At 49.5% G+C, this 24,202-nt stretch overlaps 2 protein-coding genes across 2 annotated transcripts; both read left to right on the top strand.

Annotated features, from left to right (window-relative positions):
• The first annotated feature begins 6,783 nt into the window (after positions 1–6,783).
• Positions 6,784–10,637, top strand: LOC142246516 (E3 ubiquitin/ISG15 ligase TRIM25-like). The gene has a single exon (XM_075319578.1). The coding sequence runs from the start codon at positions 6,784–6,786 to the stop codon at positions 8,350–8,352; it is 1,569 nt and encodes a 522-aa protein (XP_075175693.1). The 3' UTR covers positions 8,353–10,637.
• Positions 10,638–18,060: 7,423 nt separating this feature from the next.
• On the top strand, positions 18,061–20,750 carry LOC142246517 (E3 ubiquitin/ISG15 ligase TRIM25-like). Its single transcript, XM_075319579.1, has one exon. It carries the CDS (start codon positions 18,061–18,063, stop codon positions 19,627–19,629), a length of 1,569 nt encoding a protein of 522 aa, XP_075175694.1. The 3' UTR covers positions 19,630–20,750.
• The last annotated feature ends 3,452 nt before the right edge of the window (positions 20,751–24,202 follow it).

The following is a 24,202-nucleotide window of genomic DNA, read 5'->3' on the forward strand; positions in this document are numbered from 1 at the left end:
ACGCTCACAGTAGATGACACTTGGCTCACGCTTGCAGTGTCGCGGGCGGGGAGGAGGGTGTCAGCACACCGCGCTCACCCCTTCTGCTCGGGTCCGGCAGCTGCTCAGTGGTGGCTCGAGCGGTGGGCCGGATCCCGGGGTTCCTCGAGCGACACTCCTCGCCCGTGAGTGAAAGGGGTTTGTTGGGTGTGGGGATTGTTATAGTTCGTGACGCCACCCACGGTTGTGGTGATTGCACCGCCGCTGCTCAGTGTGGGGGTCCCGGGGATGGTGATGCGGAGCAGCCAGGTGTTGTGTTGCCCCTCCGTGGGTAGGGGTTGGTGATCCCGGGGCCCAGTGAAGAGGTGTAAAGTGTAGGGCCTGGAGGGCGCAGGGACGCGGAGGCAGCGCTGTGCCTTGCGGCACTGTGGTACTCACTCAGCCTGAGACTTAGACACAGTTTGTACGGTAAACCAAACGGCTGGTAGGACGGTCCCACAGACGGCTGCACCTGCACTCCCGGTAGGTGACGGTGATGTCTCTCTTCCTTGCACCTGTGTTGACTGATGGTAGCGGTGGATTCCCTCCGGTTACCCGCTCCCCGACTGCAATCTGGGCCGGAGGAGCTCTACACTTTGCCCGCAGGCGCTGGCCCTGGGGAAACTGGTGCCCTGGCGGTGGCGGTGTCTCCCCTGTAATGGTCGGGCTGTTGCCGTCAATCGGGACTTGGTTGCTGGGGGATCTACGTCCCCTTCACTGACGGATTCGGCAAATTTGGCGACTCCTAGCCTTGCCGGGGTCCGAGAGGCCCCTGCCCTGGTGCTGACTGTCCTTCGGAACACTGCTCCAGACCACCGGGCACACAGCCCACGGGGTCCTTCCAGGAACTTCCAAACGGTCCCCCTCCGGACAGTCACCGCCGTCGCTGACCTTGCTGTTCTAGCCCTACACAAAGCTGGGCTCTCAGGCTTTGCACACTCTCTGCTCTGTCACCACTTCTTGCTTTCCTCCTTTACTCCTTTTCTTTCCTCCACTTTCACTTCTTGGTTGTTTACTCTAGCCCCTGCCTGGGCTACTCCTCACTCCTTCCACTTCCTCCTCCCTGACTAGACTTGTTTACTCAAGCTCGTCCCTGAGCTAACTGCCTGGTAACTTCCTGCCTCCAGAGCTGTGAGCTCCTTGGTGGGCGGAGCCAACCGCCTGGCCCACCCCCTGGTGTGCATCAACAGACTCCTGGAGGAAGGCAACAAGGATTTCTGGTTAGCAGATGTGCCTACCTGGAGTGTGGGGTGTGGTGGTGTGTGACCTGTGACCCCTGGCTTGCCCAGGGCGACACAGCAGCAGATGACTCAGCTCGCAGCAGAGGAGCGAGGAGCAGCAGATGACGCTCGGCTTGCAGCAGATCACTCTTGGCTCACGCTCGCAGCAGATGACGCTTGGCTCGCAGCAGATGACACTTGGCTCACGCTTGCAGCAGATGACGCTCACGTTCGCAGCACATGATGCACGCAGCAGATGACGCTCGGCTCACGTTCGCAGCACATGATGCTCGCAGCAGATGACGCTCGGCTCACGTTCGCAGCACATGATGCTCGCAGCAGATGACGCTCGGCTCACGTTCGCAGCACATGATGCTCGCAGCAGATGACGCTCGGCTCTTGCTCGCAGCGTATTATGTGTCATGTACGCTGCCATATTTCCGTCTGTATTATGAAGGATAAATGTGCATCTTTCTGTTATATTCTGTGTGGGTTCAATGCTGCAGTTTTGGATGCTTTTTTGGTGCATTTTGTGGTGACCACAAGAATGCAGCATGTCAATTCTATTTGAGTTTTTCCCTGTTATTTCCCACAGGGTGCTTGGTTTTTTGTTTTTTTTTTCTAGGGTGCATTTCTGGTGCATCGTGGTCACCATAAAAATGCAGCGTGCGGACATAGCCTTACAATATTGATGCTAATTGACCTAAATATGAACGTGTGAATGAGGCCTAACTGCATTAGTCTTGTGTCCTGCTCTGTCCTCTAAGGGTTCGTGGCCACGATCAGTGTTATATGGCATTTTGGACTCCGCATATTTTCACTGTGTCCTCTGCATTCTCCCATGTAGGAGACTCGAGCGTCTCCGCATGACAAATTCACATGGTGCGGAGAGGAAACTCGCTCTGCAGGTCAGGTTACGCAGTGTTAAAAAGAAGTACAGTGGGCAGGAGATTTCTATAACTCCCATCCACTGTGCTTGTATTGTAGGACGCAGCAAACATATGCTGCTAACACTGATCGTGAGCACATAGCCTCAGCTTCCAAGCCGGTCCGGGGGTCCGTGCTGTACAGTTACATTACATTCTACAGTGTTGGGTTCTGTACTGGAAATTGGAGTCTAGGAGAGTAATAAGCCGCACGGACTGGTATATAATAGTATACTAGTATATGGAGGATATGCCCGCTGTGGTGCAGTTGTGTCGCCCAGGGTTATGGGGTACTCAGTCCCGGGCGGTGTATAACTGGGGAATGTCACTTTGGTGGCCGTTGCCCGGTTCCGTGCCCTGGGGTTTTTTGAAAAGGGGAATATTTACAGGGGATTGTTGAATGAAGTTTATAAGTGACGCCACTTGTGGTTTGCGGCTATAGGGATGGCGCCGCCGCTGCACAGTTTTCACTATTGGGACTGATGTTAGACCCTCCGCAAGCAGGGCCAGGCCCCAGAGGATGGGTGTTGCAGGTGGGTGTTGAAAGAAGGTAGGCCACAACGGGAGTTTGGTGTAACTGGTTCTTTTCACTCACAGTAAGCTGGTAACTAGTCACCCGAGGCCGGCTGGTCTTAACCGCAGGTCCCCGTAGTCCCAGTGCCGGTTTAGTGACCTGGTGGCTTCTTTCCCCTGCATGTCTCTTTGGTTGGTGGGTCCCCATGGCGTAGAGCAGCTGGGGGTCCCCTCCTGGTCTTCTTCTTCAGCAGTCCGTATGATGGTAGCGTGAACCCTGTGGGGTTGGAGTCTCTGGTGATGTGTCCGGTTCTCCCTTTGCTACTGAGTCCTGAACGTCAAGGTCAGTGAGGTCTTTGATGGTCCCCTCACTATGCAGATTTTATCAGGTCTGCCTGGAGCTTTTGTCAGGCCTAAGATTCTGTACCCCGTTGGTGCGTAGTTCCGGGAGTCCTCCACCCACAACTAACCGCCTGGGCCCTCAAGTCACTGTTCACTCCGGTCAGTTCGTCTGCTCACTTTCTCAGTCTCTCCTCTACTTCCATCATTACTGTGTGTCTTCTTCACTGTTTGACTCTCCACTGTCTGCCCCTCCCACCTGGTTGTTTAGTGTTAGGCTCCACCTCTAGGCGGCCATCCATGGGTCTGACCCTATCCATGTACCATTCTATGGGGGAAAACAGGGATTACCTGGAGTGTTTGTGTGTTACCGGCACTGGTTTTCCGGGTCCCTAGGGTATAGGCCGTGCATCCTGGTGGGGATGCAGTACCTTGTAGCTCCCTGATGGCTTCAGGAGCGCTACACAGTATATAGAGGATGTGCCCTGTGTGGTGTAGTGTATATAGAGGATGTGTCCTGTGTAGTATATAGCGGATCTGTCCTCTGTGGTGTCTTTATATAGAGGCGGTGTCCCGTGTGGGGCAGTACATGGAGGCGGTGTACCGAGTGATGCATCTTGTTTTAAAGCCAAGAGACTCTAAACACCGATTTGTCCAATTTGAAAAAAAGGTGGTCCTCTTTATGGATTGAATGTAATGTCCCCTGTCCATCAGGGTGTCAGACAGTGGTGGAGGCACATTTATGTCATTCCATCGTATTTATTTAGAGAGCAGCTTGCTAGTCTATTTTGTCTCCAGATTTTGTCTCGGGTTTTGTCCCTCAAGGTACTGACCTGGCTAGTTAGATTACTCTTGCCTCAGACTCGCTCCACCAGCCAGCAGCTACTCCCTGGGCACAATCCAGAGGATCCCGCAGTAAGTCCACATTCGTGTGAAAGGGCTTTGGCTTTGGTTACTCTAGGATCTATTAAAGTTAAGTCTGTCCGAGGTCGCATTTCTAAGCTAATAGTTTCAGACAAACTTTACATATTTCAGGAAAGTTATATGTGACGCCCTGGACTAGCGAGGGGGTCACAGACAGGCCCTTACGCTACACCTGTCCCCCAAAAAGGTACCAGCAGTCACCCAAAAACCCTGAGTCATCCCCATCTGTACCAAACGTCCACACCCAGGGGCGGGGTCAGGTGGTTGGCCACGCCCACCGAAGAGGATTGATGGTCAGGGGTGGGGAAAACCAGACAGTGAGAGTAACAGAGAACAGTACAGTACAGGAGAGGAAAGTGGAGTGTCAGTTAGGAGAAGAAGTCTGTCAGGGCCTAGGTTGGAGCCTAGGGACCCTGTGGCCAGGAGACAGGCGGTGGTGGCCGTCTACAGGAGGCCGGGAGTAGAACCAGTGGAACCGTCAAGACACCGGGGCAGGGTAGCAGCCCGCCGGTACCGAATCGGGGAGTCAAACCGAAACCGGAGCACCAGGAAAGGGTACTCAGACCCCGTACAAGGCCCAGAAACAACTGGACCAAGTCAAATTAACTGATTGCGGTGTGGACTATAGGTCCATTCCCACCCCAAGTCCCGAGAGAAGGCAACAGCCCACCGAGGGGGATAGGAAGCCACCGCCCAGGCACCAAGATCCCACGGGCCAGCGCCTGTGGGCAAAAGGGCTCCTCCAGCATCTACAAGTCGGGGAGCGGACTACCGTTGCTCAGGCATAGTAGTCACACCGCTTACAGAGGTGCAGGAGAAAGACGGACACCATCAACCCGAGTAGGGGGAACAACGCAGCCGGCTGTGGGCACCGACCACCATCCCGTTTTTGGTTTACCAGTGACTCCAGTGTGTTTCCTCAGAGTGAGTACACCAGTGCCCTCCGGCACCGCACCGCACCGCGCTACGCCGCCCTGTCCTGCACCCCTCGGGCATCATCTTAGCCCCCCAGCGGGCCCCGGGACCCACATCCCCTACCCACGGAGGGAGCCAACACCTAGCTGCGCCACAACACCGCACCCGGGCGCCCCCACCATCACCAGCAGCGGTGGTGCCAATAATCACCACGACCCGTGGGTGGCGTCACGAACAATTTCTATCGCGGCCCCGGCCGCGCACCCACCCGATCACCAAAACAAGCACCCCTTCACAGAGCGACGTGACCCCCGGTCCGGAGGCGCTCGAACCACCGACACACACCCGAGCCCTGATCCAAGCCGCTCGGCAGCAGCAGCCGAGCGCGGGGCGGTACATTATCCTCCATTGTTCAAGAAAGAGGCCAAAATCAAGTAACCACTACAGTCACCTGCAGTACTCGGGGCTTCATGATGTGACCAAAGTAAATAAAGAGGGTGGAAGTTCACACACAACATTTGGAAGTGATTATGTGATGCTCCTGAATCTATCAGGGTGTCACAGGGAACTGCACTCCTTTCTCTTATGGTGCATCCCCCATGGTTCTGGGATCCTAACTATTGGTATTGCTTCCATCAGCATTCAAATCCTAACCACACCTTACACCACACCCTGTCAGGCACACCAGTGGGTGGTCTAGCTGGAACAGGGCCACCCACCTAGGGGTCAGGCAGACTGGTGCGAGAGAGGAAGTCAGAGATTAGAGTCAGTTCAGTTGTAGCTCCCAAAGAGTGAGGAGCTGGGAGTTGGAGCCCCCTGTGGGACTTTTGGTTAGGTCGCTGACAGTAGTCTAGGACCGGAGGAGTCGGAGACCCGGTCGCAAGGTATTGGAGAAGAGTTCCCAGACTTAGTTTTGGAGAACGGTTGGCAGTGGAAAATCTAATAACCAGACAGGTACCGAGCACAGCAGGGTACTGGACCCTAGATCAGGGAGTAGCTTCACACAACCTGGTAATTCACCTGTGGAGGATAGTCTCTTTATGAACTTTCCCCAAGAGCTCAGAGATCGAAGGCACCAACACAACGAGGGGGATAGGGCTTTCCAGCTTATGCAGCCTGCAAAGATCCCAAGTGTCAGCCATCAAGTGCACAGCTTCTCTATTTAATTATAGGGAGCGGGACTCCGACAGCTTTAGGCCGAGGGGTCACTCATAAACGTCTAAACACAAGTGCATGGAGGCAGGCTCCAGACGGCCAGCAATACCAACGGGGACGGATTCCTGGACGAGCTCCGCAGAGTGGCAGCGGCACCCAGATACTTGGGTTACTCCTGTGTCAGAGTCTACTTAATGGTCGCATCAACATCCACACGGCCTGAGTGAGTACACTACTCCACCCTGCGTCCTGCCTGCAGCATAGTCTGCACCACGCTTCCCTACACCTCCACCATCCAGAGTCCCGGGGCCTACCCTACCCGTGGAGGGAAAGTCATCTGGCTGCCCCACTCCATCTCCCCCGGGTACTCTCAACACCGGCAGCGGCGGTACTCCCCTTAAAGCAAAACACGGGTGGCGTCACAAACACTTATCCCCTGTAAATAACCCCCTTTCATTTTCGAGTGGCCACAAGCCCCCGGGTCCGGAGACCCTTGAGCCATGGTAACCCCTTTTCTCAGCAGGCCGACTGCTGCAGGGGTGGTACAATTACATTTTTTATCAATAAAAGTTTTGTGGCTTCTTTGCTTTCTCTTATTTCTTGTTCTGGTGGTGGATTCTCTATAGTACAAGCAGGTGGCGCCACTACAACTACTACAACTTCAATCCAACCCAATTTCTTTCTCATCTGAGTTGCAGGGGTTAATAGTGTCTTCTCAGAAAGTCTCCGCCTCTGATAAACTTTCACTTTCAGTTCCTGCTTTTCACTCTACAATGGCGTCTGCTGAGCTGAGGGACGAGCTGAACTGCTCCATCTGCCTGAGCCTCTATACAGATCCCGTATCCCTGAGATGTGGACACTTCTTCTGCCGCTCGTGTATTGTGAGTGCGCTGGATGCACAGGAGGCGGCTGGAGTGTATTCCTGTCCTGACTGCAGAGCAGAATATCCGGAGCGTCCGACCCTGGAGAAGAACCGGAAGCTGAGGAACATAGTGGAGCGTTTCTCATCTACTCAGCCTGAGATGGAGGAGACCGGAATCTTCTGCACTTACTGTACAAAGTCTCCTGTCCCGGCTGTGAAATCCTGTCTGCAGTGTGAGAACTCTCTGTGTGACGACCACCTGACAGCCCACAACAAGACAGCGGATCATATATTAACAGAACCCACCACCTCTTTTGGTCACAAAAAATGTTCCCTCCACCAGAAGGTTCTGGAGTATTACTGCCCGCAGGACGCGGCTTGTCTGTGTGCGTCTTGCTGTCTGGTTGGTGAACACCGAGGACACCAGGTGGAGCTTCTAGATGAGGCTTCTGAGAAGAAGAAGAAGAAATTGAGGGAATATCTGGATGAACTGAACCCAAAAAAAGCAGAAATTCAGGCAACAGTCCACAATCTGCAGGATCATAAGAGGAAGATTCAGGAAACCGCCTCTGACAAGAGGAAGAACATCAGTAAGATATTTATGGATATTAAGAAGAAGCTGGAAATGGCAGAAAAGAAAGTGATGAGCGAGGTCTCCAGGCAGGAGGAGAAGATTGTGTCCCTGATATCTTGTGAAATCGAGAAGCTGGAAATACAGAAGGACGAGATGTCCAGAAAGATGTGTCACATGGAGGAGATGTGTTGTGTTACTGACCCAATAAGACTCTTACGAGAAAGTGACATTACAGAGTGTAGTCATGGAGGTGAGGAGGACACAGGGGGAGATGGTGGAGAGGTCAGTTCTGAGGAGGATCTGGATGAGGGTCTGATCTCACTGACCTTACACCGATCTATGAGGGATATTGTCACCAATGTAACATCAGAGCTCGGGGTCCATGTCCCAGACATATTGCTGGATGTGGACACTGCTAATAGATGGGTGAAGATATCAGAAGATCTGAAAACAGCAACAAAATCAGAAGTACAACAAAAGAGACGAAAATCATCAGGAAGATTTGTGGATTACTCCCAGGTGTTAAGTAGATGTAGCCTCTCCTCAGGACGACATTACTGGGAGGTGGAGTGGAACCAGATAGGAGGATGTATCATCGGATTGTCCTATCCCAGTATAGAAAGGGAAGGAGAGCAGTCTGGTATCGGAGATAATGATAAATCTTGGGGTTTGGATATTTATGATGGAGAATGTAATGTATGGCACAACTCAGATGTAGTGACCCTCAGTGTGACGTCAACATGTCCGACACTTGGCGTCTTCTTAGACTATGAGGCCGGGCGTCTGTCCTTCTATGAGCTGTGTGACCCCATCAGACACTTACACACCTTCACCGCCTCCTTCACTGAACCCCTACATGTTATCTTCTATCTAAATAATGGAGCCTCTGTGACAATAAGAAGCTGAGGCCAAGGTTAAATGTTAATGGGTGATTTATCCAGTTTTTTATTCACAATTAATGGGTTACGTCCATCTCATTAAGTGGTGGCATATGGATAAGAAATGACACAAGTTTCTTGACTTTCTTAAGGGTTTCCACAATGAGTATTTGGTGCATTTTTGACTGTATATTTTCATGCACAAAAAACCCCCAGCGTATTACATTAACTTCAAACTGCATGGGACGTCTCTAAGGGTTTTCCCACATTAGTGTATAGCATCCGATGCTATAGGCAAATGACACTTAGCTCACACATTGCTGCGAGCGTGACCGAGTGTCCTTGTACTCTGATCTGATTCCCGAGAATCGTATCACAGGGGATGAGAAGGGGAGATTAATCTCTCCATCTTCTCCACTGCGTGTCTCGGCGTATAGAGGACTGACAGTATCCGAGTGCACTCCGACGTTTCACTCGCACCCATAGACTTGTATGGGTGCGACTGAATCGTAAAAAACCACGAGTTTTGATAAAGCAGAAATGCAGAAAAAATTGTATGTAATTAACAGGAAGTTTTCAAAACAAAGTGGTTTTATTGAAAAGATGACACAAAAAAATACCACGAAAAAACACACAGCCTAATTTACCTAATAGATGCTTGTTTTTTTATTGTATGTAAAAACATGGAGCGTTGTTTAGCAGCTGTCAGGCCCTTTCTGCACCATGATTTCCTGCTATGTTTAGTCCAGAGACGTTCACCATAAACCTGCAGATAAGGAAGGCCTGGTGATTAAACTGTTTCTATATGGACAGTTATCATTAAAGCCTCTCAGTATAAACTCAATACTCACCGGCTCTAAAATCAGGAGTTGTGAGTGGTCACCAGGACAGAGGATTGTAGGAGTTCTGCTCTGCAGCGCCGAGTGCTGCTGATGACCACATACTACTTTCCTTCTATGCCTTTTCTTATGGAAAATGTAATATACTGGTATAACACTGACATCCATATGGTTCATTGTATAAAAAGTTTATACATTCTTTTGTTGTAGCTTGAGACTTGGCGAGAACAGAAATTAAAATAGAGGGAGGGTATGCAGTCCTTGGTGTAAGCTGGGTGCGACACATTGAAATCTAAGAACAGGAGTGTGTGTGTGTGTGTGTGTGTATATATATACAGTACAGACCAAAAGTTTGGACACACCTCCTCATTCAAAGAGTTTTCTTTATTTTCATGACTCTAAAAATTGTAGATTCACATTGAAGGCATCAAAACTATGATTTAAAACATGTGGAATGAAATACTTAAAAAAGTGTGAAACAACTGAAAATATGTCTTATATTCTAGATTCTTCAAATTAGCCACCTTTTGCTTTGATTACTGCTTTGCACACTCTTGGCATTCTCTTAATGAGCTTCAAGAGGTAGTCACTGGAAATGGTTTTCCAACAGTCTTGAAGGAGTTCCCAGAGATGCTTAGCACTTGTTGGCCCTTTTGCCTTCACTCTGCGGTCCAGCTCACCTCAAACCATCTCGATTGGGTTCAGGTCTGGTAACTGTGAAGGCCAGGTCATCTGGCGTAGCACCCCATCACTCTCCTTCTTAGTCAAATAGCCCTTACACAGCCTGGAGGTGTGTTTGGGGTCATTGTCCTGTTGAAAAATAAATTATGGTCCAACTAAACGCAAAACGGATGGAATAGCACGCCGCTGCAAGATGCTGTGGTAGCCATGCTGGTTCAGTATGCCTTCAATTTTGAATAAATCCCCAACAGTGTCACCAGCAAAGCCCCCCCACACCATCACACCTCCTCCTCCATGCTTCACGGTGGGAACCAGCCATGTAGAGTCCATCCGTTCACCTTTTCTACAAAGATACGGTGATTGGATCCAAAGATCTCAAATTTGGACTCATCAGACCAAAGCACAGATTTCCACTGGTCTAATGTCCATTCCTTGTGTTCTTTAGCCCAAACAAGTCTCTTCTGCTTGTTGCCTGTCCTTAGCAGTGGTTTCCTAGCAGCTATTTTACCATGAAGTCCTGCTGCACAAAGCCTCCTCTTAACAGTTGTTCTAGAGATGAGAAGGTGTGTCCAAACTTTTGGTCTGTACTGTGTATATATATATATATATATATATATATACTGTATATATGAGATGATGGGAGAAGATTACGTGTTGGGAGCCGGTGAAGGTTGTCCATTGTTCTAGTTCCCTCGCTGACCCAGAGGAGCCTCTGCAGGTCGTCAGCCTCGTGGTCCTTTCTGTTGTTTTCTGCATTTTATTTCATTATTGTGTTACATGTTTCTTTATATTCTCTATTTTTTGTACCTTTTTATTTTACTTTTAATATTAAAGCCTAAAACTCCCACACCTTTGTTCCTGGAGTGATCTCTGAAGTGTTTATACACTGGAACATCATTATATAGACTGTTCTAGATTAGGGATGAGCAAATCGGCAAATATTTAAGCTTGAAGATTCGTTCAGATTTAGGCTGAATCCACGTGTCCTGTAATCACCCATTAAAACAAATCCTGCAGAGATCCATTGACAAAATGATTTCTGCCAGATCCGGGTTTTTTAACATTGGAGTCTGTGGAGAACAGATCCATTAACGGATTCCTATTTATCTTCCATTTGAAATGGATCCTGTAGGGAAAAAACACAGCTGCTTTTACAAATGCAATAATAACAGATGACTAAATAGCAATTCATAATAAATCCATTCTTCATAGACTCCAATGTTAAAAAAATGGATCCGGCTGAAATCAGTAATTTAACAACGGACAAAAAAGTTGTGTTTGCAGACGTTTTTCACACCGGATCTCTGCAGGATCCGATCTAATGGATGATTACACGACATGTGAACTCAGCCTCATCCAGTAACCTGATTATCCCTCCCAAGGTTTCTGCAAACCCCAGAGCAGAATAACCCTAGGGTGAAAAATAATACTCACCCCAGAGCAGAATAACCCTAGGGTGAAAAATAATACTCACCCCAGAGCAGAATAACCCTAGGGTGAAAATAATACTCACCCCAGAGCAGAATAACCCTAGGGTGAAAAATAATACTCACCCCAGAGCAGAATAACCCTAGGGTGAAAAATAATACTCACCCCAGAGCAGAATAACCCTAGGGTGAAAAATATTACTCACCCCAGAGCAGAATAACCCTAGGGTGAAAAATAATACTCACCCCAGAGCAGAATAACCCTAGGGTGAAAAATAATACTCACCCCAGAGCAGAATAACCCTAGGGTGAAAAATAATACTCACCCCAGAGGCAGATTAAGAGTAGCAAAGGACCCCCCAGCCCTGATATAACATGTGACATGTCATACGATCCCCTTCGATAGGTCACGTGATAAACGCACAGGTGCACATCTGCGGACGTACATTTGTATCCCTTGTGTACGGCGCTATATGTAGTAGAGCGGGGGTGAGAAATTAATTTTTCCAGGGGCCACATGAGACTCCGTGACGGTTGGGAAAGACTGAACCAAAAGGCTGAAATTAATTCTGCTCAATATTAAGATGAACATATTTAATATAATTGTTTGATATTAATATCAATCACTTAATATTGAGCAGAATTATGTATGCTGACATCCCCCTTGTATACAGTATGAGCCCCCACACAGACCCCTATATACAGTATGAGCCCACAGACAGCCCCCTATATACAGCAGGAGCTCACATATAGCTCCATATATACAGGAGGAGCCCCTACATAGCCTCTCTAGAAACTGTATGAGCCCCCACATAGCCCCCTACATACAGTATGATTACCCCACATAGCTCCCTACATAGATTGAGACCGTACATAGCACCCTATATACAGTATAAGCCCTCACATAGCACCTATATACAGTATAAGCCCTCACATAGCACCTATATACAGGATGAGCCGTCACATAGTCCCTATATACAGGATGAGCCATCAGACAGCACCATATATACAGTATGAGCCCTCACATAGCTCCCTATATACAGTATAAGCCCTCAAATAGCCCCTAAATACTGGATGAGCCCTCACATAGCTCCTTATATACAGGATGACATTAAAAAAAAAATCTACTAATCTCCCTCCCGTTCCCCCGGCGGGCAGAGCTGGGGGAGCTGCGGCAGCGGGCAGAGCGGGGGGACTTGGGAGAACGGAGGGAGGGGGGTGTCATTGGAGACGGTAACGGCGGGGGGGAGGGGCGGCGTCAGTAGCTGGGGCAGAGCAGGGGCTGGGGAGAACGGAGGGATGGGATGTCATCGGAGACAGTAACGAGGGGAGGGGAGGCGGCCCGTACTCACACATCCCGGCGGGTGACGGGTAAAGTGGAGCAAACAGCACACGCTGTGAGCTCCACAATGATGGCGCTGGTCTCCTCCCTCTGTTGTGTTCAGGGTGCGCGTCCAGGTCACAGCACACGCCCACTGTAACGTACTTCATGGGGTCGGAGCGTGACTATCAGAGTCTATGCACAGGGGCTGCCATATAGGAAGGAGTTACTGTCGTTACACACACAGCAAATCCAGCATGGCAGCCCCCAGTGCCTCCAGTAAAATAAGAATTACATAAAAACTAAATAAGCTGCGATTTTCATTTTGTATTAGAAATACTTGATTTCATAATCACTATTTTTAATACAAAAATAAAAAACCGCGACACCTTCCCTTTAAAAAGAAAATCCTTGTGTCAAAAATGCCTGAGGAGAGGTTAATCTCCATTTGAGTCGGCTCCAAGATGTCCATCTCCAGGACAATGGTTTATTATCCGAACACCACAGGGGTTGTGTACAACTGAATCTTCCAAGAGGCCCAATGTCCATTTCACATGTAGATGATGTCTTTACTCCATCAGCAGAACACATGGCAGTCAGGACACAAGGGCACAGCGGCCTTCCTGCCTCACAGCTTTTGGGACACCCTCAAGACACATGGTCTATAGCTGGGTTTACACACTGCAACATCGCAAACGACATCGCTGTAACGTCACCGGTTTTGTGACGTAATAGCGACCTCCCCAGCGACATTGCAGTGTGTGACACGCATCAGCGACCTGGCCCCTGCTGTGAAGTTGCTGATCGCTACAAATCGTTCAGGACCATTCTTTGGTCCTTTGTTTCCCGCTGTTCAGCAAAGTCTCAGTGTGTAAAGGGGACTTAAAACACTGGAAACGAGTGATGTGTCACAATATCTGTCAATCACTATTCTCTGTCAGTCGGTCTCTCCCTCTCGGTCTCTATTCTCTCTCTGTCGGTCCGTCACTATCTCTGTCCCTCTCTCACAGTCTGTCGGTCATTTTCCCCTCCTCTCTCATATACTCACCGATCCCCGGCACGGCGCTGCACGGCATTCACACTGCTGCGGCGGCTTTTACTATTTTGAAAAAGCCAGCCGCTCATTAAACAATTTCGTATTCCCTACTTTCCCCGCCCACAGGCGCCTATGATTGGTTGCAGTGAGACACGCCCCCACGCTGAGTGACAGGTGTCTCACTGCACCCAATCACAGCAGCTGGTGGGCGTGTCTATACTGTGTAGTGCAATAAATAATTAAATAATTTAAAAAACCGGCGTGCGGTCCCCCCCAATTTTAATACCAGCCAGATAAAGCCATGCGGCTGAAGGCTGGTATTCTCAGGATGGGGAGCTCCACGTTATGGGGAGCCCCTCATCCTAACAATATCAGTCAGCAGCCGCCCAGAATTGCCGCATACATTATATGCGACAGTTCTGGGACTGTTAGTCAAAAGGAAAGAAAGCCAGGCACTGCAAGCCCAGGTGTGTACTCACTGATCTGTGGTTTTCACGTGGAACACGGACCTCCAGCCGATCTCTGTGGTGCTCTGCCAACAGGTGAGAATCCAAAAAAGAACTTCAAACAAGAAGGAATGGCGACAACTCACTGGTCGATATGAACTGGCAAATTTATTGCACAAACCGCAGCATAATTACAGCAAACACGGGGAGGAGTGCAGGAGCGCCGGACGACGGCCGTTTCGCACCACACTGGTGCTTCCACAGGCCCCTCCCCGTGTTTGCTGTAATTATGCTGCGGTTTGTGCAATAAATTTGCCAGTTCATATTGACCAGTGAGTTGCCGCCATTCCTTCTTGTTTGAAGTTATGGGACTGTACCCGGCTCTTCCCGATTTGCCCTGGTGCGTTGGCAAATCGGGGTAATAAGGAGTTATTGGCAGCCCATAGCTGCCACTAAATCCTAGATTAATCATGTCAGGCGTCTCCTGAGAAACCTTCCATGATTAATCTGTAAATTACAGTAAATAAACACACACATCCAAAAAATCATTTATTAGAAATAAAAAACACAAACACATTCCCTCATCACCAATTTAATCAGCCCCAAAAAGCCCTCCTTGTCCAGCGTAATCCACGGACCTCCAGCGTCGCTTCCAGCTCTGCTGCATGCAGGTGACAGGAGCAGCAGAAGACACCGCCGCTCCTGTCACCTCCACGCAGCTAATGAAGACAGCCGCGCATTCGGCTGAGCTGTCAATGAGGTTACCCGCTGCCGTGCAGCGCCGCGCCGGGGATTGGTGAGTATGAGAGGAGGGGAAAATGACCGACAGACTGTGAGAGAGGGACAGAGATAGTGACGGACCGACAGAGAGAGAATAGAGACCGAGAGGGAGAGACCGACTGACAGAGAATAGTGATTGACAGACATTGTGAGACATCACTCGTTTCCAGTGTTTGACTAGCTAGGTCGTTCTGCAGGTCCGGATCGCTGTTGCGTCGTTGGCCAGATTTGCCTGTTTGACAGCTCACCAGAGACTCACCAGAGACTTTGTAGCGATCCCGGCCAGGTTGGGATCGCTGGTGGGATCGCTGAAAGTCTCAGTGTGTAAAGGGGCCTTATCTCTTTGGTCTCCTTCATACATCTGTGTTTTGGTACCTGTGAGGTCCATTTTCACTAATGAAGGGTGGAGAGTGCTTCAGAAACTATTACCCCTACAGTTCAGAGATTGTGTTTCTTGCTGATAAAGGACAAGGTTTCCCAAGACTGGTGAAATGCTCTACTCTACCTCTGTTGGCTGAATGGTGGAGATGTTTGTGTCTCTTCTCTTCTGTCCTCCATTGTATCTACAGATAACCTGATCCTGCATTAAATACCAATGACAAAGCTATAATAATTGATCTGGCGAAACATAAAATTATTTATCCAGAAATCCTGTAAAGCATGTACATGTTAAGCGGGCTTTACACGCTGCAACATCGGTAACGATATTTCGTCGGGGTCACGTCGTTAGTGATGCACATCCTCCGCCGTTACCGACATCGCAGCATGTAAAGCCTTGGAGCGATGATCACCGATTGCAAAACGACAAAAATCGTTGATCGGTGACTCGTCACTCCTTTCCATAATGTCGTTACTGCTGCTGGTACGATGTTGTTTGTCGCTCTTGCAGCACCACACATCGCTATGTGACACACCAGAGGAACGACAAACATCTCCTTACCTGCCTCCACCGGCAATGCGGAAGGAAAGAGGTGGGCGGGATGTTATGTCCCGCTCATCTCCGCCCCTCTGCTTCTATTGGACGGCCGCTTAGTGACGTCGCGGTGACGCCGAACACACCTTCCCCTTGAAGGAGGGATTGTTCGGCAGTCACCGTGATGATGCCGACCAGGTAAGTGCGTGTGAAGCTGCCGTAGCGATAATGTTCACTACAGCAGCTCTCACAAGATATCGCACTTCAGTTGCTGCGTGGAGCTGACAGAGAGCGGTCATGGTCTGTGGCCGCTCCTGTCAACTTCATGTAGCAGAGCTGAAAGCGTCGTGAGACCTCTGTGGAGTACGCCGAACCTTATGGGGTATTTGGGGATTTTAATAAAGTGGTGAAAGAGGGTGTTTTTTTGTCTTTTATTTCAAATAAATTATTTTTTCGGGTGTATGTGTTTTTTTACTTTCACTTACAGGTTAATCATGGGGGGGGTCTCATAATAATAAAAAGCTTTATTTCTATAGCGCCAACATATTCCGCAGCGCTTTACAATTAAGAGGGGACATGTACAGACCATATGAGTCTCATAGACGCCTGCCATGATTAACCTAGGACTTAAGGCCCCGTTACACGCAACGACGTATTAACGATACATCGCCGGGGTCACGGATTCCGTGACGCACATCCGGCATTGTTAGCGACGTCGTTGCGTGTGACACCAACGAGCGACTGTTAACAATAGAAAATACTCACCAAATAATCCATCGTTGACATGTCGTTCATTTTCAAAAAAGCGTTGATTGTTGAGGACGCAGGTTGTTCGTCGTTACCGACGGCCACTCATCTCCGCCCCTCCTCTTCTATTCGGCAGCACCTTAGTGACGCCGCTGTGACGCCGCACGAACCAACCCCTTATAAAGGAGGCGGTTCGCCGGCCACAGCGACGTCGCTAGGCAGGTAAGTCCGTGTGACGGCTCCGAACGATACTGTGCGCCACGGGCAGTGATTTGCTCGTGACACACGAACGACGGGGGCGGGTACGCTCGCTAGCGATATCGCTAATGATATCACTGAGTGTAACGGGGCCTTTAGGGGCAGATGTGGGCTGCCATTAACTCCTTATTACCCCGATTGCCACCGCACCAGGGCAATTCGGGATGAGCCGGGTAGAGTCCCGGGAATGTCGCTTCTAATGGATGCAGCAATTCCGGGTGGCTGCTGGCTGATATTTTTAGGCTGTGGGGCTCCCCAAAACTTGGGGCTCCCCATCCTGACAATACCAGCCTTCAGCCATGTGGCTTTACCTTGGCTAATATCAAAATTGGGGGGGACCGCACGCTGTTTTTTTGTTTTTTTTTAATCATTTATTTATTGCACTGCACGATATAGACCCACCCACCGGCGGCTGTGATTGGTTGCAGTGAGACAGCTGTCACTCAGCGTGGGGGCGCGTCTAACTGAAACCAATCATAGGCGCCGGTGGGTGGGGGAAGCAGGGAATACGAGATGGAATAATGAGTGGCCGGCATTTTCAAAAGAGGAGAAGCCGCCAGAGCAGTGTGACAGCCGTGCCGTGCCGCGCCGGTGATCGGTGAGTATGAGAGAGGCAGAGACCGACCGACAGAGAGAGATAGAGAAACCAGGAGTAATTTTAAACGATTTAGATAGTTCTGCTGGACATGCTGAACATGCTCAGTAGAACGTGACGGAATACACCACCATACACAATCATTAGCCACCTTAGCGGTTTCCAACGGAATCCGCCAAGGTGCGTTGTTTTAATGACACCAAAAACACTACATACTGCGTTCCCTCCGCCCGCCGCCCTGTTAAAATAACGACTCGGCGACGGCCGGTGGATGCAACGCAGACACTTGCGTCACAGTGTGTCGTCAATACAAGTCTATGGAGAATAGCGCAGTCCTTTAACAGACTGCACTATTTTCCATAGTGGCGGATTGCAATGAACGCAAGTGTGAAAGCGCCTAAAGGGGGTGGAAGTTCACACACAACATTTGGAAGTGATTCCACTTTTTATCAACAGATGTTCTGTGGCTTCTTTGCTTTTTCTTATTCCTTGTTCTACTGGTGAATTCTCTATACTACAAGCAGGTGGCGCCAGTACAACTACTACAACTCCAATCCAACCCCAGACCTTGTTAATCAGTTTCTTCCTCACTATCTGAATTGCAGGGGTTAATAGTGTCTTCTCAGAAACTCTCCGCCTCTTATGTAAGGAAACTTTTTCACTTTCAGTTCCTGCTCTTTCTTTCACTCTACAATGGCGTCTGCTGAGCTGAGGGACGAGCTGGACTGCTCCATCTGCCTAAGCCTCTATACAGATCCCGTATCCCTGAGATGTGGACACTTCTTCTGCCGCTCGTGTATTGTGAGTGCGCTGGATGCACAGGAGGCGGCTGGAGTGTATTCCTGTCCTGACTGCAGAGCACAATATCCGGAGCGTCCGACCCTGGAGAAGAACCGGAAGCTGAGGAACATAGTGGAGCGTTTCTCATCTACTCAGCCTGAGATGGAGGAGACCAGAATCTTCTGCACTTACTGTATAAAGTCTCCTGTCCCGGCTGTGAGATCCTGTCTGCATTGTGAGAACTCCCTGTGTGGCAAACATCTGACAGCCCACAACAAGACAGCGGATCATATATTAACAGAACCTACCGACTCTTTTGGTCACAAAAAATGTTCCCTCCACAAGAAGGTTCTGGAGTATTACTGCCCACAGGACGCGGTTTGTCTGTGTGCGTCTTGCTGTCTGGTTGGTGAACACCGAGGACACCAGGTAGAACTTCTAGATGAGGCTTCTGAGACCAAGAAGAAGAAATTGAGGGAATATCTGGATGAACTGAACCCACAAAAAGCAGAAATTCAGACAAGAGTCCAGAATCTACAGGATCGTAAGAGGAAGATCCAGGAGAAAGCCTCCGATAAGAGGAAGAACGTCAGTAAGATATTTATGGACATTAAGAATCGACTGGAAATTGCAGAAAAGAAGGCACTGAGCGAGGTCTCCAGGCAGGAGGAGAAGATTGTGTCCCAGATATCTCATCTGATCAAGAAGCTGGAAACAGAGGAGGACAAGCTGTCCAGGAAAATGCATCACGTGGAGGAGATGTGTCGTGTCACCGACCCAATAACACTCTTACAAGAAAGGGACATTACAGTGTGTAGTCAAGGAGATGAGGAGGACACAGGGGGAGATGGTGGAGAGGTCAGTTCTGAGGAGGATCTGGATGAGGTTCTGATCTCACTGACTTTACACCGATCTATGAGAGATATTGTCACCAATGTAACATCAGAGCTCGGGGTCCATGTCCCAGACATATTGCTGGATGTGGAAACTGCTCATAGATTGGTGAAGATATCAGAAGATCTGAAAATGGTAATACATTTAAGAGAAAAACAGGAGAGACCAGAGTCATCAGGAAGATTTGTGAATTACTCCCAGGTGTTAAGCAGATGTGGCCTCTCCTCAGGACGACATTACTGGGAGGTGGAGTGGAACCAGATAGGAGAATGTGACATCGGATTGTCCTATCCCAGTATAGAGAGGGAAGGAGAGCAGTCTGGTATTGGATATAGTGATAAATCTTGGTGTTTGGTTTTGCATGATGGAGAATGTAAGGTATGGCACAACTCAGAGGAATTACCCCTCAGTATGAAGCCAACATGTCCGACACTTGGAGTCTTCTTAGACTATGAGGCCGGGCGTCTGTCCTTCTATGAGCTGTGTGACCCCATCAGACACTTACACACCTTCACCGCCTCCTTCACTGAACCCCTACATGTTCTCTTCTATGTGCATTTTGGAGCCTCTGTTACAATAAGAAGCTGAGGCTGAGATTAACTGTTAATGGTGATTTGTCCAGTTGTTGATTGTTTATTGTTAATGGATTATTTCCACCTCAGTAAGTTGTGGTAGATGGATGGGATATGACATAACTTTCTTGACTGCTGGGACCCCACTAATCCCGGGAATGAACCACCGCTTCCCTCGATGAGTATTTGATGTATTTTTGATGCTTCGTATTTTCGAGTAGAAGAGGCAAAGCGTATTTCACTAACATCAAGCTGCTGTCATGTCTCTAAATCTCACCCCATTGTGCTATTTTTTATACTACGGAAACTGAGCGGCATGCGACTTTAAAATGCAGAACATACCAATTTCTCTTGCGGTAAATATAATTATTGTTTGCAGATTTTCCCCATAGACACAAGGAAAGTCTGCAGATAAAAAAAAACCAAACAGTAGAAATGCATGTACAGTCCCTTTCACACATCCGTGTTTCCGGTACCTGTAACGTCAGTTTCCACACGTATCGGAGACACGGACACACGCGCACACATCTGTGTTTTTTCACAGACCACGTGGCCATGTGGAACACACATGTGCTCCACATGGCGACATGTCTGTTTTTTTTTTTTTCCCGGCAGCACGGATGTTACACGGGCCACACACTGATGTGATCTGTGTGACACGCACTGGAGAAAGCACATGTCACTTAAGAATAAAGAATTGTTATACTCACTTGTCTCTGCCTCTGCTCTCTCCAGCGCTGCTGTCTCTGCCTCTGCTCTCTCCAGCGCTGCTGTCTCTGCCTCTGCTCTCTCCAGAGCTGCTGTCTTTGCTTCTGCTCTCTCCAGCGCTGCTCTCTCTGCCTCTGCTCTCTCCAGCGCTGCTCTCTCTGCCTCTGCTCTCTCCAGGGCTGCTGTCTTTGCCTCTGCTCTCTCCAGCGCTGCTGTCTTTGCCTCTGCTCTCTCCAGCGCTGCTGTCTCTTCCTCTGCTCTCTCCAGCGCTGCTGTCTTTGCCTCTGCTCTCTCCAGCGCTGCTGCCTCTGCTCTCTCCAGCGCTGCTCTCTCTGCCTCTGCTCTCTCCAGCGCTGCTCTCTCTGCCTCTGCTCTCTCCAGCGCTGCTGTCTCTGCCTCTGCTCTCTCCAGCGCTGCTGTCTTTGCCTCTGCTCTCTCCAGCGCTGCTGTCTCTGCCTCTGCTCTCTCCAGCGCTGCTGTCTCTGCCTCTGCTCTCTCCAGCGCTGCTGCCTCTGCTCTCTCCAGCGCTGCTCTCTCTGCCTCTGCTCTCTCCAGCGCTGCTCTCTCTGCCTCTGCTCTCTCCAGGGCTGCTGTCTTTGCCTCTGCTCTATCGAGCGCTGCTCTCTCTGCCTCTGCTCTCTCCAGCGCTGCTGTCTTTGCCTCTGCTCTCTCCAGCGCAGCTGTCTTTGCCTCTGCTCTCTCCAGCGCTGCTGTCTTTGCCTCTGCTCTCTCCAGCGCTGCTGTCTTTGCCTCTGCTCTCTCCAGCGCTGCTGTCTTTGCCTCTGCTCTCTCCAGCGCTGCTGTCTTTGCCTCTGCTCTCTCCAGCGCTGCTGTCTTTGCCTCTGCTCTCTCCAGCGCTGCTGTCTTTGCCTCTGCTCTCTCCAGCGCTGCTGTCTTTGCCTCTGCTCTCTCCAGCGCTGCTGTCTTTGCCTCTGCTCTCTCCAGCGCTGCTGTTGCACCCGAGTCCCGCTCATTAAGCTCATGCATATTCACTACACTCATTGTGGACCCGGAAACAACAGTAGTGTCAGGGACAGGTAAGTATACCAGCTCATGCTGCCCGTGTGCTATCTGGATGTCACATAGATAGCACAGGGACAGCACACAGAACATACACACACATACATATACGCGCCTTCACCAAAGACTGTGCAAAACGTTTGTGTTTCTCACAGATGTGTGAAGGGGGCTTAATCCTCACATAGTTTTATCAAAGCTAATTTACAGGTAGTTTGCAAAACAATGCATTTTTATTTAAAATATGATATACCCCCAAAAACTGCATTGAAAAACTAATAGGTGCAGAAATACTTCAGAAAATCTGCAACATCAAAAACTCCCCAAATCTTCATTGTGGGAACGAGGCCCGAAAGATTGTGGCAGCACAGCTTCGCTCATGGGTTACCGGCATCAGGAGATCTTCACCAATCACAAATTGATAGTAGATTGTAGCTACATGTACAAGCCATTTATAAGATGAGAAAAGTCCTTTTAGGCCTCAATCATTTGTGATTTTATTGTATATAAAAACATGGACCGTTGCTCATCAGTGTCGGCTTTTACCACCAGTGATCATCTCCGATCCTTCACCGACTGCAGATTGATGTCATTCTTGTGCTTTTTCTGTGTTTTTTTTTTTTTTTTCCCCAGGACATTTGGTCTTCAAAACACATGACCATATGACCAGCCCCATAGGCTGTAATAGGATCCATATACAATGCTGAAAAATATACACCACCAATCTATATAAATACAAAAATATAGATGTATATATAAAAAAATAATGAAAAAATGATTTTTTTTCATTAGTTTTTTTATACATTTATATTTTAGTATTTATATAAATTGGTGGCGTATATTTTCAGCATTGTATATGGATATGTATAACACTGGTACCTTGTGCTATGAATATTTGCATATGCATTCATTGTTCTTTCCTTGCAGAGTGGAGCTGTGTGCATTGTGAGCCGTCTATATCCATGTGTATGTAATTTGGTAATTAAGAGTTAGTATTGGAGGTTTTTCCAGTGTCATGTTTGTATAAATGTATACGCCTTAGTTCAGACCACTATCAAGACTATAGGCTTTGCCCGAAACGTGTAGACCGGTCGGTCCCTGCTGTCTATGACTGATTTTATTATGTTTTAAAGGTGTGATTTTTATGTGCGGATGCCGGATACAAATCTTTTTTTGCCAGTTCTCTGAAGAGTTTTGTTCTGGAGGGGTCACTTTCTATTCATTTCTATTATTAAAAATACATTGCTTCGTGTTCGGTCTTTTGAGCATTTCTTTTCCACTTTAGGTTTTAGAAAACGCCTGGTGGGAGAAGACAGAGAGCGGTCAGGCCATTGTGTGGCACACGGAGCGCTGTGTACCCAGGACGCCGGGCATGGGTCGGTTCCTCTAGCGTGTGTCACGGGTGGTGATGGCTGCGTCTGGCACCTGACGCTCCGGTGACTGGGGATGTGCGGGGTTACCGCTGCCGTGTGACTGTCCCCTCTCTTTAGTGGTGATCAGTTACGTTACCCCATAGTGTTAATGTGGTGGAGGAGATATGACTCGCCCACCCCAGGGCTATGGGACACCCGGTGCCGGGCCGGACTAGTCCGGTGGTAGTCAGTGGTGGCTGGGCCCGGCTCCGTGGCCCTGGTGGGTGTCAGTTGAATATGTGGCTTAAGTTAAAGTTTGTGTTCGTGACGCCACCTGTGGTATGCGGCTAATAAGCCGCCGCTGCTGTGTGAGGCCTCCGGGATGATGTTATGGCAGCAATGGTAGTACTGCTCCCCACAGGTGGAGCAATGTCCGGGGCACAGTTGGTGCTTGTAAATGTCTATGCAGATGAAATAACTGAGGCAACTTCAGAGGTGCAGTTCAAGTTCTTTACTCACAGTTCTTGTCAGGGCAGGCAGGACCCTTGGACTGCTGGGACCGCTGTCAGGGACCTCCGTCTTCTGGGTGATTCCGAGTGTGAAATCCGGTACCCTCTCTCTTAGTGTCTCCTTCTCTGCTCTCTTCACTAGCCTTGCCCGAGTTTGGATGGCCCTGGCTTGGCCTCCACTACAGCCTCCAGGCTGGGGGGTCACCTGTCGGCTGATTACCCCTTTTCTGAAGGTCTGCTATGGGTTCTGGCCCTGGGAGCTTGCAACGTCCCTGGGCCTCGGTTTTTACTGTTTGGAGATTGTCTTTGCACTCCTCCAGTCTCTAGGGACCGTCCCCTGTCGCAGCTTAATCACTCCACCGATGTCAATGTGGAACAGGCCACCGCAGCCTGCAACTACTCGTAGCGCCTCTAGGCCCTCGGCTTCAGTACCTAACAAGGACTGCTCGTGGTACCTACAGGACTACCCGCGGCCCTGCGACCCTTTCTGTCTTCTTACGTGGTGTCACCTGGACCTCTGGGTCCCAGGGTCTTCACCAGGAAGCGTCTCCTTCAGTTCCTCTGCTCCTGTCTGACTTGGAGCTTTCTTTCCTTCTTTCTTTCTTTCTTTTCTTTCTCCTCCTTGCCTGCCTCCAGCAGGCCTCCTCCTCCCTCCTTTCTCTCGTTCTTCTCCTCCAACTACATGCTGCTTCTCTCACTCCCTGAGGTAAACTGAAACTAACTTGACCTTCCTTTCTCTATCTGCTCTCTGGTCGCTCCTCCCACCTCCCCAGTTGCTAAGCTACCTCCCTATGGGAGCAGGGATGGGTCTTACAGCCCCTCTCAGCATGCAGCATGGGAGGGTTGCCTGCCACTTTCCCTGGTCCCAGTATGTACCTAACAATGGGTGTAGTGTGGATTTACCAGGGGACCGGAGTTCACTCTCTTCCTCTCCCAGAATGGGGCATCACACCGCTGGTGGGGTGCAATGACCTGTGGCGACGGAAGCCTCAGGGGCGCCACA

Source organism: Anomaloglossus baeobatrachus, chromosome 7 (assembly GCF_048569485.1).
Source record: "Anomaloglossus baeobatrachus isolate aAnoBae1 chromosome 7, aAnoBae1.hap1, whole genome shotgun sequence".
Lineage (NCBI taxonomy): Eukaryota > Metazoa > Chordata > Amphibia > Anura > Aromobatidae > Anomaloglossus > Anomaloglossus baeobatrachus.

Excerpts from the sequence above, each read along its gene's own strand:
- LOC142246516 (XM_075319578.1), top strand. The coding sequence starts at position 6,784 with ATGGCGTCTGCTGAGCTGAGGGACGAGCTGAACTGCTCCATCTGCCTG.
- LOC142246517 (XM_075319579.1), top strand. The coding sequence starts at position 18,061 with ATGGCGTCTGCTGAGCTGAGGGACGAGCTGGACTGCTCCATCTGCCTA.